This window comes from Balaenoptera musculus, chromosome 17 (assembly GCF_009873245.2).
Source record: "Balaenoptera musculus isolate JJ_BM4_2016_0621 chromosome 17, mBalMus1.pri.v3, whole genome shotgun sequence".
Lineage (NCBI taxonomy): Eukaryota > Metazoa > Chordata > Mammalia > Artiodactyla > Balaenopteridae > Balaenoptera > Balaenoptera musculus.
Genome location: NC_045801.1, coordinates 70,195,639 through 70,208,285, shown reverse-complemented (window position 1 = coordinate 70,208,285; position 12,647 = coordinate 70,195,639). Strand labels below are relative to the sequence as shown.

Below are 12,647 nucleotides of genomic sequence, written 5' to 3'. Positions count from 1 at the left end.
CTAGAAGGAAAATACAGGAAAGATTAAGCATGGTTAGAAGCTTAGGGTAAGGACCCAAGAGGGAAAGTAATGAAGATACATATATGGGAGGGAGAAATAATGAAATGCCAGCCTAGAGGAGGCAGTAAGGGTCATGGGGACAGGTAAATGGATTGTCTTGAACATTCTCTGAAACTGGAGCAGAGGTGGTAAGGATAATTGTGAAACATTTGATAGATATGTGGGGATCTGAGTGAGAGCGTACCTGATGTCTTCAATTTTCTTGGGAAGGAAAGTGAACTGTGTTACAGAGCCCAGTGAGAGATGGAGAGCTAGAACACGGCTTTCCCGCCCTCCACCTGCACACCCAACCAGAAGTCAGAGGGCAGAGGCGTGTAGATAATCTACTGTGTAGAGATTAGCCTTCCGGGACATGCACGGGGCAGACAAAAGTGAAGAAAAGGAATGCCTAGCCCAGGTGATAAGCTGATGTGGAAGACGGTATGCAAACATGGCCACGATAAACTTCTTCTCTCTTTCTACATGGGCTCCTTTGCAATGTGACTCTGCCACTCTGCCCAGGAAGAAGTGGAAATCTATTTTCCTAGCCTTGAATCTGGGTTGGCCCGTGACTTGCTCGTACTAAGAGAATGTGCTGGAAGTGAGGTTCTGTAACATGTGTGCCAAGGCCTCAGGAGGCCTTACAGATTTTCCTCTCACCCTCTTGAAATACTAGCTGCCACGTAAGGACATCTTCTTGAGGATGAAGCATCATGCGGACGAGGAGGCCCAGCCAGGCATGTGGCGAGGCCACCTTGGGCCATTTAAGCCCCAGTCATCAGCCAGATGACTCAAGCCACACAAGTGACCCGGGCAAGACCAGTTGCTGTTTTAAGGCATTACATTTGGGAGAGGTTTGTTAGGCGGCCAGAGACAGCTGCTACAGCTGGAGAGCACGGCCCTTACAGGAGGACGAGCTGAGCACATTCCAGCTCCTCTCAGCCCAGTGATGCTGGGTTACGTAGTGATCCTGCTGTGGGTTTCTTCCTTGTTTTGTAAACATTTTATTGAAGTTAGAACCATAAAAAATATATTTGTTTTCACCAGCAGGATTATTACTTTATTCACATCTGTGCTAATGAAAGCTGTGGAACATTCCTAGACCCACACTGCTCTCTGTGCACTGAACCATAACAAATACTTTTAAATTAAAAATATATTCTAGATCCATGGTTGTTAGGGGCTCAGGGGGAGGGGAAGAGGGATGAATATGTGGAACACAGGGGATTTTTTTAGACCAGTGAAACTATTCTGTGTGATACTGTAATGGAAGATACATGACCTGCTGCATTGGTTAAAACCCAAGGAACTGGACAACACAAAGAGTGGGCCCTAGTGTAAACCACAGACTTTTTTAAAAAATAAATTTATTTATTTTTGGCTGCGTTGGGTCTTTGTTGCTGCGAGCGGGCTTTCTCTAGTTGCGGCGAGCGGGGGCTACTCTTTGTTGCGGTGCATGGGCTTCTCACTGCAGTGGCTTCTCTTGTTGCAGAGCATGGGCTCTAGGCACATGGGCTTCAGTAGTTGTGGCATGTGGGCTCAGTAGTTGTGGCTCTCGGGCTCTAGATCGCAGGCTCAGTAGTTGTGGTGCACGGGCTTAGTTGCTCCGTGGTTATGTGGGATCTTCCCGGACCAGGGCTCGAACCCGTGTCCCCTGCATTGGCAGGAGGATTCTTAACCACTGCCCCACCAGGGAAGCCCCTAAACCACAGACTTTTAATGTTGTATCCATACTAGCTCATCAGTTGCAACAAATGTGCCACACTAATATAAGATGTTCATAATAGGGGGAATTATGATCAGGGGAAAGAGGAGATATATGGGAACTGTCCGTACTGTCTGATCAGTTTTCTGTAAACCTAAAACTCCTCTACAAAATCAAGTCCATTAATGCATTCTAGCTTTTCAAGAAACAATTCTTAAAGGCAAGCTAAACCAAACCAAACAACAGGTGATACCAGGAGAGTGGGGTTCCCTAGGAACCCTCAAGAGAATTCTATAATTTTTTCTTTTAATGTGAGGTTTACTATACTCAAAAACATAGTTTTCTTTTGTAGTAGCATACAAATAAAACAATAATGTACAAATATTCCATATTTTGCCTAGAGAAAAATATAACAACATTAAAGAACAAGTGAGAAATTATGATACAAGTAAGGAACTTATTGAAGTGCCACTTACCTCCAAGGAAAAGAGTGAAAACATCACCATACTGCTTTTGAAGAGTAGTCATGAAACCTAGGGGATCTTTTTGTAATTTCAGGGCTTCTCCAAAGTAAGGAAGCCAGCCGTTTATCAATGGAGGTTCACCAGGTCTCCTATAGGAAAAAAAAAAAAGAGAGAGAAATTAAATCATTCTTATTTTAATACCTGTGGGTCATTAATCCAGTCTAGAAGTAAACTGGATGAATTGTACAGTTTTTTCTCAGTTCTTTTATTCAATGATTCCTATATAATCATAGGCATGTATTTATTGAGCCCCTCCAGTGTGTGTGGCTCTGGGGCAGACAGTTCAATTTACAATTTTTGGTGAGGAAATTTTGTGAGAAATTGTGTCTTGTAAGGCCCAAATGGTTGGCTGAAATGACAGACACATTCAGTAAACATTTTGTGTTTGAGTGCTCTTGCTGTGCTCTGGGGGTCAGATGTCAGGTAGTTTAGTTGCCAAAGTAAAGCTCTTTGTTATCAGGTTTCAACTAGACTGGAATTACATAATTAGAAGAGGGGAGATTATTAATCTTGAAAAATCTTTTATGCTGTTGAGAACAATAAGAACTTCAACATTATTTCCATGAAGGGTGTTTTGTTATATTCTTTTATGAAGATTTTTATTCAAACTCCAAATAAATAGGAATATTTGTTAAATTTTACAAGATAACTTTTTTTAACATATGAAGTGTGTTCAGTGAAACACTGAAATACTGTGAATTAAAAACCAAGTTTCTTCTTTTTTGACCTATAATCCTAGCAAAACTGGACTTCCAGTTTTGGAAATTTCTTCCTTGGGACTTCCCCGGTGGCGCAGTGGTTAAGAATCCGCCTGCCAATGCAGGGGACACGGGTTCGAGCCCTGGTCCGGGAAGATCCCACATGCCGTGAAGCAACTAAGCCCGTGCGCCACAACTACTGAGCCTGTGCTCTAGAGCCCGTGCTCCGCAACAAGAGAAGCCACCGCAATGAGAAGCCCGCGCACCACAACCAAGAGTAGCCCCTGCTCGCCACAGCTAGAAAAAGCCTGAGTGCAGCAAAGAAGACCCAACACAGCCAAAAAATAAAATAAAATAAAATATTTCTTCCTAGTGATTTATTTGGTGAACTCAATCTGATTTAAAGTTAAAAAAAAAGATCCAAAGCCATTTTATCCTAGAAGGGATTAAAACAAATATTCAAGAGAACTCTGATGATTCTCTATCCCATCTGTGAAGATGACTTATACTACACACAGTACAACCCATTTTGATTAATCACAAGATATTACAAGTTCAGATCTAATCAAAGATCAAGATTATGTTCATACTCAGCATGGAATTCTATGTAGCTAGATTAACCCTATCAGAAGCTTTTATTTTCCCACAACCCAACATGGTAGAATTAAAGTTAAAAGAATAAAAAAAGATATATCAGATTTTTCAGGGGAAAAATAAACTGAAACAAAATAAATCCAAGGTGTGATAGAAATAAAGGAAATCAGTATCAAAACTTTGCTTTCTGTTTTTAGAGGACAGTTTATCTTTATACTAATTTACAAAATATATGCTCTTGTTTAAATACATATACTTAGAATAGGAAGACAGGAAACATTGCATAGAAATGTGTATCTTATTCTTCACCCCACTCCCCATGATTTTCTTGAATGCAACTTGAGCAATGAAGACTTGCTTTTTTGAGAAATATAAAACTGTACCAAGAAAACACTGTAACAGTTAATTTTAGGTCCAAAGATTAATAAATGAGAAAAGACTACACATATGACTGGAGAGTAGATCCCCAGCCATAGCATGTAGGCTCTTCACCAATGACTCTTCCAAAATCTGCAAGTGATCTAGTTCACAAAATTTCCTTTCAAGATATGAACTCTCTTCTGTGGCCTACTTTTACTCTGTTTTGTTTAATGTTACTTGAATGTTGCATTGTGACAAAGATTTTGAAAGGCTTTTTGTCATATTATTTAATGCAACTAATTTCATCCTCTGTGCTCTGTCATGTGGTCCAAAGTTGTATTCTTCACGGGGTTTCCGAGGGGGTAAAGAATGGAGCTCAGAAATCTAGGGGGATATGAACTTAACATTCAAAGTGAGGGAAACACATTAGGAAACCATTTTACTGTTACAAAGATGAAAGGGTCATCATTCCTTTCAGCTGTGCTCATTCTGGCAGAAATAAGCCTCAAACTATTAAACACCATGTCACAACTGTGCATATTTTCAGGAAAAAATATAGTGCTAGTTCAACTTACGACCCATCGAAGACAGATAACAGAAATCTGTCTTCATCAGTGTATTTGTAAAAATTATTTAGGGAGGAAAGACATCACCATAATGATCCAGAAAGGCCTGCTGACACCTGGCACAGCACAAATACTGCTATTTGTCTCTCTCATGCTCTGTGACTTTGAAAATGAAATACCGACTGCTCGTTGCTGAGTGAAGGGATGGGATGCTTAACGGTTATCGGTGATGCTCCAGTTCCAAAGCTTCAGAGGAGCAGGTCATGAAACAATGGAGGGTAACTAAAAAACTCCCCCAAAATCAATGGTCCATATCCCTCTTTTTCCCACTCAAACAATATACACTTCCTCAAATATCCTCTTTACTATTTAACAGACCACAAGGACATATCCTGTAAGTTATACAAATTAAAGCTTACAAAGGTTCTCAATGACTAAACCCATGTTCTATGCATAGACCACTGCATCACTGCCAACAAGGTCTTCCTTACACGTTGTAGGACACATCTTAAAGTTTATGCAAAGTGTCAAGTACGGTCCAAACTTATCTGGAAGCAAAAAGTGGAGAAGAATCTAAATACATCAAATAGCTATAAAATATAAAAGACATTTTAGACATTTTCCTTTGGTGAAAAAGAAGCACATAAAAGTTAAGAGTGGACCGACACAGAATACTTGGTTTCTAATGATATATGAAGTTCGTCTTTATGCTACACGTTTCGTTAAATAAACAGGTAGAAGATCTGACCTGTCACACATTGTTCCCCTAGACATTTAAAGCCCAACACTTTCCAAAGCAGTCTATACTTGGCAAAGTAATTTCTTTTCCATTTTTCCCACGATCCTTCTAGGCTAGGAATCCCAGTGATTGAAATAACCTCCTAAGCAAGTAAGGAGCCACCTTGATGCATGCACAGCAATCCAGGAAAAATAAAATTACGTGTTGATTAAAAATTTGTAAAGACAATATATTCGTATCAGGTCACCTAATATCTGCAATGTTACCTTAATAATTTTTTATTTTTCCTAATGAATGAAGATTTTCTTTGTGTGGGTGGCTAAAATTTCAGAAACTACACAACTGAAGGGCATTGCAGTAACCGAAGATAACACTGACCTTTGGAACGAACTTTGCTGTTGAGCAAGGCACTTTTGAAGCTGCTCTGTTTTATGCTTCCTTGACTTACTCTGGAAGCTACTTAACTGGAAATGTCATTTGCATTATAGTGTCTCTTAGAACTGTATTCTTGAAGTATCCTCTATTCCTCCACTATTTTTTGGCTCCAATGGGGGCACCGGGATGTCTAAAAATGTTCCCACAACTCTGGAGAGAGAAGAATCAACATGCTCTTCAGGATACTGGGGAGAGGGACCCTCAATCCAGGGTTGTGGATGGAAGGGTCCTAAAGAGGAGTGGACGGAAGACGTGTCTGAGCCTTGGCGTCCTAGCAGCCTCATCAAGCGCCCAGGTGGAGCCAAGGAAGCATAGAAACACATGCATTGCTCCCTCTGGAAACTAGGTGAGTGACAACCAACTGGAGCACTTCAGTAAGGGATACAAAGGAGGAGAACCACTCCCAAAACCCTAGCCAGGAGGCACCCCCAGGAAGCAAAGATGAACAGCATGAACATCTGTACAACAGGACTCACCAGATCAATAGAAAGGAAGAGGAAGAGAGAATCCCAAATCTCATTTAATCTTTGTATAAAAGAGACCAAGTTTTAAACAAGAAGTGACTGAGCAACTTCTTACTGCAAATATTCAGTGTTTTCTGCCATCAGCAGAAATAGGGGCTTGGAAATTTGAGTTCAGTTATAAAGAATTAAAGTTACATTTCTGCACATCTGACTTGTCCTGGGGAATTTTAAATCCCAAGGCTAGCTATGTGTAGACAGATGCTCAGTTTCTTCCCCTGAATGAAAATAATAATATTCAATTTAGAGATTTACCAATCAGGCTGAGACAGAGTATTTGAAAGTAGCTGGTACACAGAGCAGGGTTAGTTTTCTTGTTATTGGTAGATTGCAAGCAGTGCCTGGAAGTGGTTTTGCTCAGCCTGGACTCTTTGGTTTGTCAATCCTCCCTGCTTATCTATACCTTCCATGGAGTTGCTCAGGGTTGAAGCATGGACTTCCCTACCCTTCCAATCACTGGCTAAATGAAGTTGTTAAATGCCCGGATATACAAAGACTCAATAACTTCAGGTGAACAGGCCCGAAGTCTCTGCAAAGAGCTGACTTTCTCAAGGAAAGAATGATCATTATTCAGAACAGCTTCACCAGGTGTGTGTTTGCTTATGATGAGGTTCTCTGGACATGACGTTAATGAAATTTCTCTGCATAAGATGCAAACAGGAATTTGGGGGGTGGGCATTAAGGAGCAAGAGAAATAAAGGAAGTGGAAGGACAGGGGAAAAAATAGTGAGGCCACATCACGCTAAGCTGGGACTCTGAGAAGGACCAAGACAGGATGAACAGCACGGCAGGGTAGGTTGCTTACAGGAAAAGATGTGACCAATCTTCAACTCTAAGAAGTTGTTTGCTGGCCTGGGAGCCACATGGCCTTTTTCATCTGCAAACATTCATTATGAGTCTGTTAGACACACCACATAAACTTGTGTCAACGGCAGCTGAAAAAGTTGAGGAGTTCGGGCAGCGTCCAGCTGAGGGACTCTACTGGGTGGGGGGAAAGGGTCAAGTGTATGTGCAGGAGGCAAACATAGTGGGAAGACTGTGAGCCAGAGAGCATCAGCTCCTCGTCGTGCTTTGTAAAGAACCCTTTGGGTATTAAAAGGAGAATGAAAACCCAAGCTGCAGGCTGGAACAACAATCTTTGCAAAACACACTTCTAATTAAGGACTAGTATCCAACATGTACAAAGAACTCTTAAAACTCAACCATAAGAAAAAAAATTAAAAATGGGCAAAAGATTTGAACAGACATCAAGGAAGATATGCAGATGGCAAATAAGCAGATGAAATGCTCCACATTATATGTTATCAGGGAATTGCAAATTAAAACAACGAGATACCACTACACTCATATTAGAATGGATAAACTCAAAACATGGACAGGCCCAAATCCTGACAAGGATGTGGAGCAACAGGAACTCTCATTGTTGGTGGGAATGCAAAACGGTACAGCCACTTTGGAAGAGAGTTGACTGTTTCTTGTAAAACTAAACATAATACCATACAACCCAGCAATTATGATCCTTGGTATTTACCCAAGTGAGTTGAAATTTTGTGTCTACACAAAAAACTTGCATGCAAATGTTTTCAGCAAATTTTTCTTAACTGCCAAAACTTGAGAGCAATAAAGATGTCCTTTTTTTTAATAATCCAATTTTTTATTATTTATTTATTTTTGGCTGTGCTGGGTCTTCATTGCTGCACACAGGCTTTCTCTAGTTGCGGCGAGCGGGGGCTACTCTTTGCTGTGGTGCATGGGCTTCTCATTGCGGTGGCTTCTCTTGCTGCGGAGCACGGGCTCTAGGTGCCTGGCCTTCAGTAGTTGCAGCACGCGGGCTCAGTAGTTGTGGCGCGTGGGCTCAGTAGTTGTGGTGCACGGGCTTAGTTGCTCCTTGGCATGTGGAATCTTCCCGGACCAGGGGTCAAACTGGAGTCCCCTGCAGTGGCAGGTGGATTCTTAACCACTGTGCCACCAGGGAAGTCCCAAGACGTCTTTAAACTGGTGAATGGATAAGCAAACTTCTATGTAAGTCTACATAGTGGAATATTATTTAGCTATAAAATGAAATAGCTATCATGTCCTAACAAGACTTGGAGGAACCTTAACTACATATTGCTAAGTGAAAGGAGCCAATCTGAAAAGGCTACATACATTATGATTACAATCATATGAACTGGAAACAGTAAAACTATGGAGATTGTTAAAAGATCAGTAGTTGCTAGTTGTTAGGGGAGAAGGAAAGCAGAATGAACAGGTTGAACACAGGATCTTTAGGGCAGTAAAACTATTCTATATGTCACTGTAATGGTGGATACATGTCATTATACATTTATCAAAACCCACATAATGTACAACACAAAAAGTGAACCCCAATGTAAACTTTACGACTCTAGTTAATAGTAATGAATCAATGTTGAGTCAATTGTAACAAATGTACCATACTGATGCAAGATGTTAATAAGATGGAAAACTATGTTGTTGGGAGGATCAGGAGGAGGTCTGGGGAACTCTGCAATTTCCTCTCATTTTTTTTGTAAACCTCAAACTGCCTTAAAAAGAAAGCATATATATAATGAATTTTAAGCAGGAAACATATATCAGTTTCCATTTTTAAAAAAAGATAAAGAGATTTTTACAAAAGACAGGCAATTCTAGATTTTAGGATTGGTCAGTATGTAAATCGGTACAATCTGCAACTTTTTTTTTTAAGAGTGAAGAGTTCTAGAAACCAAAAATTGAGACTATCTACTGTGGATTATCCTCAACCATGTTAGGTCCATTTCTCGCTATGACCTCATAAGGAGCCATTGTAATGGAATTCCAAGCACCTATTTAAGACCCTGCCTGGACTAAGTTTTTTTGTATCTTTTAGCTCAGGAAGCTGGTTTTCAGTGACCTGAGGGACTTTGACCAAAGTGTTCCTTCCTTGGCATTGTAGGGTTTTTGACTATTTTGTTTGCTATTATTCTTTTCACTTTTCCTTTACTCTTTTTGATTTTTCTCATTTTTTTCTTTATTTCTTTTTCTCATTTGTCTTTTTTCTTTACTCTTTACTGTTTTTCCCATTTTTTCTTTATTCATTTTTCTCACTTCAAAAAGTTTGTTAATATTTGTTGTTTGTTTATCTTCATTTTTGTCTGGCCCTGTGCTTTGGTTCTATTATAAAGATCAGTTTTTCAGGTAGGCTTTGGAAGTGATTTTCTTTTGAGGTGATTTGGATCAAGTTTTTCACCAGCTTTTCTCAATTTTAAGCTGACCTTGGGGCACTTTGTCTATGCAGTAAAAGGCAATCTGCTGCAAGGCCTCTTGCCTCCATCTCTGCCAAGGAGGAGGATGAGACCCATGTGGGCAATGACCACCGACAAGGATACCTTCACCAAGGTGAGGTGTCCCCGGCACATCCTGATTGGGAAAGAGGTGGCCGTGAAGATCATTAACAAGAGCCAGCAGAACTCCTCGGGGCTCCAGAGACGATCCCACAAAGTCAAGATAATGAAGGCCTTGGGACACCCCAACATGATGAAATTATACGAAGTGATGGAGATGGAGGAAACACTCTACCTTGTCGTGGAGTATGCTGGCGAAGGTGAGATGTTCCATTACCTGGCGGATCACGGCAGCATGAAAGAGAAAGAGGCCCCAGGGAAATTCTGGCAGAGAATGTCTACTGTACAGTATTGCAGCCAGAAAATCCACCCTGGGTGCTGACTTGAACGTCAAGGTTGCAGACTTTGGCTTCAGCCACGAATTCACCTTTGGCAGTAAGTGGGATACCCTGTGTGTGCCAGCCCCCCACCCCCTTGCGCTGTCAAGGCCAAAAGTAAGATGGCCTCAAAGTGGATGTGTGGAGCCTGAGTCATCCTATAAATACACTGGTCACTGATCCCCGCCTTTTGATGGGCAGAACTTAAAGGAACAGGAAGAACAGGTACTGAGTGGGATCCACCATATTTCCTTCTACGTGTCCACTGAATGTGAAAACCTGCTCAAGAAATTTCTCACCCTCAACTCCAGCAAGGGAGGCACTTTTTAGAGCAAATCACGAAAGTTCCCTGGATGCCTGCAGCTCAAGAAGGTGAGGAGCTGAATTGTATGGAGCGACCCCCTGACTACAAAGTCCCTGGTGGGCTGAGCTGGTGGTGTCCACGTCTCCACAGTGCGAAGAAGGGTGAGCGGCAGTGACACGATGTGAAGGTCTCCGCCCTGAGTCCTTATCCACAGACAGAGACACTCACCTCAGCGTCCATCAGTACTTACTTCTCAGAGAAATTTGTGCGCAGTACACCTTTAAGTGAATAAAGCAGTTAAGTAACCATAGGCGCAACAGAATAATATTATTTCCTTAAAGAAAATATGGGAATATAAATGCAAAGACTCTAGTATGCTTTAAGATGTTAACGGTCATTATTTTGGTGTGGCGAAATTATAGGGGTTTGGCCCTCTGGTCATCTGACTTGCATGACAAAAACATACTGCTTTTGCAGTACACCTTTAAGTGAATAAAGCAGTTAAGTAACCACAGGCGCAACAGAATAATATTATTTTCCTTAAAGAAAATAAGGGAATATAAATGCAAAGACTCTAGTATGCTTTAAGATGTTAACGGTCATTATTTTGGTGTGGCGAAATTATAGGGGTTTGGCCCTCTGGTCATCTGACTTGCATGACAAAAACATACTGCTTTTGAAGATTATTTGTCATTGATTTTGTAGGATGTCTCTCAACCTGGGTTGTCTGATGTTTTCGCATGATTAGACTGAGGTTGTTAACATTTTTGGAAAGAATCCCACCGAAGTGTGCCCTTCTCAGTGTATTGTTTGGAAATTTAAAGAAGATGCTATTTTAGTGTGAACGTGAAAGGCAGGTACAGAGGGCACTGTCTTCTAAACAGCAGTCGATGGCAAAAGCTCTACAAATCAATCAAAGGCTGATTCTAAAAATGAGCGCGATGTTTCCAAGGTTGGGGAGCGGCGCGGCAGCCTGAGGTCCGCCCTGAGGATGCACACACGCCCTGCCACAAACAACCACACTCCAAAAAGGAAGAGCAGACCCTGGGGGTCAGACTCTGTAACTGTACAAAGCGTGGACACACTGTGCCACCCGGATCTCCCATTACTTCTTCCAGGGTCCAGGCAACCTGCAAACGGGGGCAGGCAGAGTTGGTTTCCGTGACAGCCACGGGAGGGCGGGGTGTTCGTCACAACTGGGGTTGCAGCTGCTGGGCTGTGACAACCTGATAGACTCTTCAAGGCTTTGCAGGAAGAAGCCTTGTGGCACAGAGGGCACTGTCTCTACCCCCCTCACAAGACTCCAGTGCATCTCATGCGCACAGTTAGGGAACAGGTTAATTGTTTCCCCTTGTAAATGATAAATCGTATATGCTTTAGGACTCTTGATTCATATGCTATACATGTATGATCTGCTTAATATTTGTTTACTGCAAGAATCAGACCTCCTGTAATCTCTTTTCAGGATGAACATTAATCCAACTCTGTCTAGAAAAATTATACAATTCATTACCATAAATAATCTCCATTGTACCCTGTGCTTAATCTTCATTTTTTCCCCAGTCCTATAATCTTGCAAATCCACTGGTGCTGTGTGATTGGCACCTGGTGTTCACACAACCTCTGCCTCACAAAAAATACATGAAAAATTCCTGGATAAAAATGCCACTTTTCAGTCTATCAATGATTCTATTCTCTGCTCTTTGGTAACTTCTGTACCACTCTACGAAGATCTGTTAACTTTGGCAGTCAGAAACAAGACCTTTACTCCTGAAATGTTTTGGCTCTATCAGGATGGCAACTGACTTAAAACTTGACTTAATTTCCCAGCAGCAAAGATATTCACCATTCAAGCACTTTTGATCAAAGCATTAAATGTAATGGCAATGTAAAAGCAAGCAATGCTTAATGGTTACAAATTTCTCCATTATCGGCATGGAATCAGAGCAAAACTAATAACTAAATGTATCTTCACACCCTAGAGCATAACTCTTCAAGCCATATTCCAGTTGAATCTTTAACTGTCAGTTCATCTATGCAATTGTGTGGTCTGAACAAAGCTTTGTCTGTACAATGTGCCTTCTAAACTCTATTCCATTAGCAGATTTATACTAATGCCTTGATCAAGTGAGTGATTTGTAGATGCTTCTTTGGCTAAGAAGCCAAACCACATCCGTGTAGGATTTTACTCTGAGAGGTCTATGATTGAGGGTTTTTTTGTTTGTTTGTTTGTTTGCTGTGAGGAATGCCCAGGTTGGCACCATGGAATAATAATGTCAAGGCATATTTTATAAAACTATCATTTAAAACTTAATTGAGTCTCAAGCAGCCTTCATAATGACCACAATACTGGAATATCATTTCTTTATAAACTTGACCTTGGGCTAAGTAGGGCATAGGTCCAGCCCTCATCTGTTCTTGTGTTCGCTGCTACACAATAACTCCTGATTAATCTCGCTACA

General features: G+C 41.2%; 1 protein-coding gene across 1 annotated transcript in view; it reads right to left on the bottom strand.

The window, feature by feature from the left end:
• The window catches only part of LOC118883561 (cytochrome P450 7B1), a 186,237-nt gene that overhangs the window by 30,781 nt on the left and 142,809 nt on the right, over positions 1-12,647 (bottom strand). Inside the window, exon 2 of the mRNA XM_036830517.1 lies at positions 2,221-2,357. Within this exon, the coding sequence (XP_036686412.1) occupies positions 2,221-2,357 (137 nt within the window). The remainder of the gene's footprint in view (positions 1-2,220; positions 2,358-12,647) is intronic.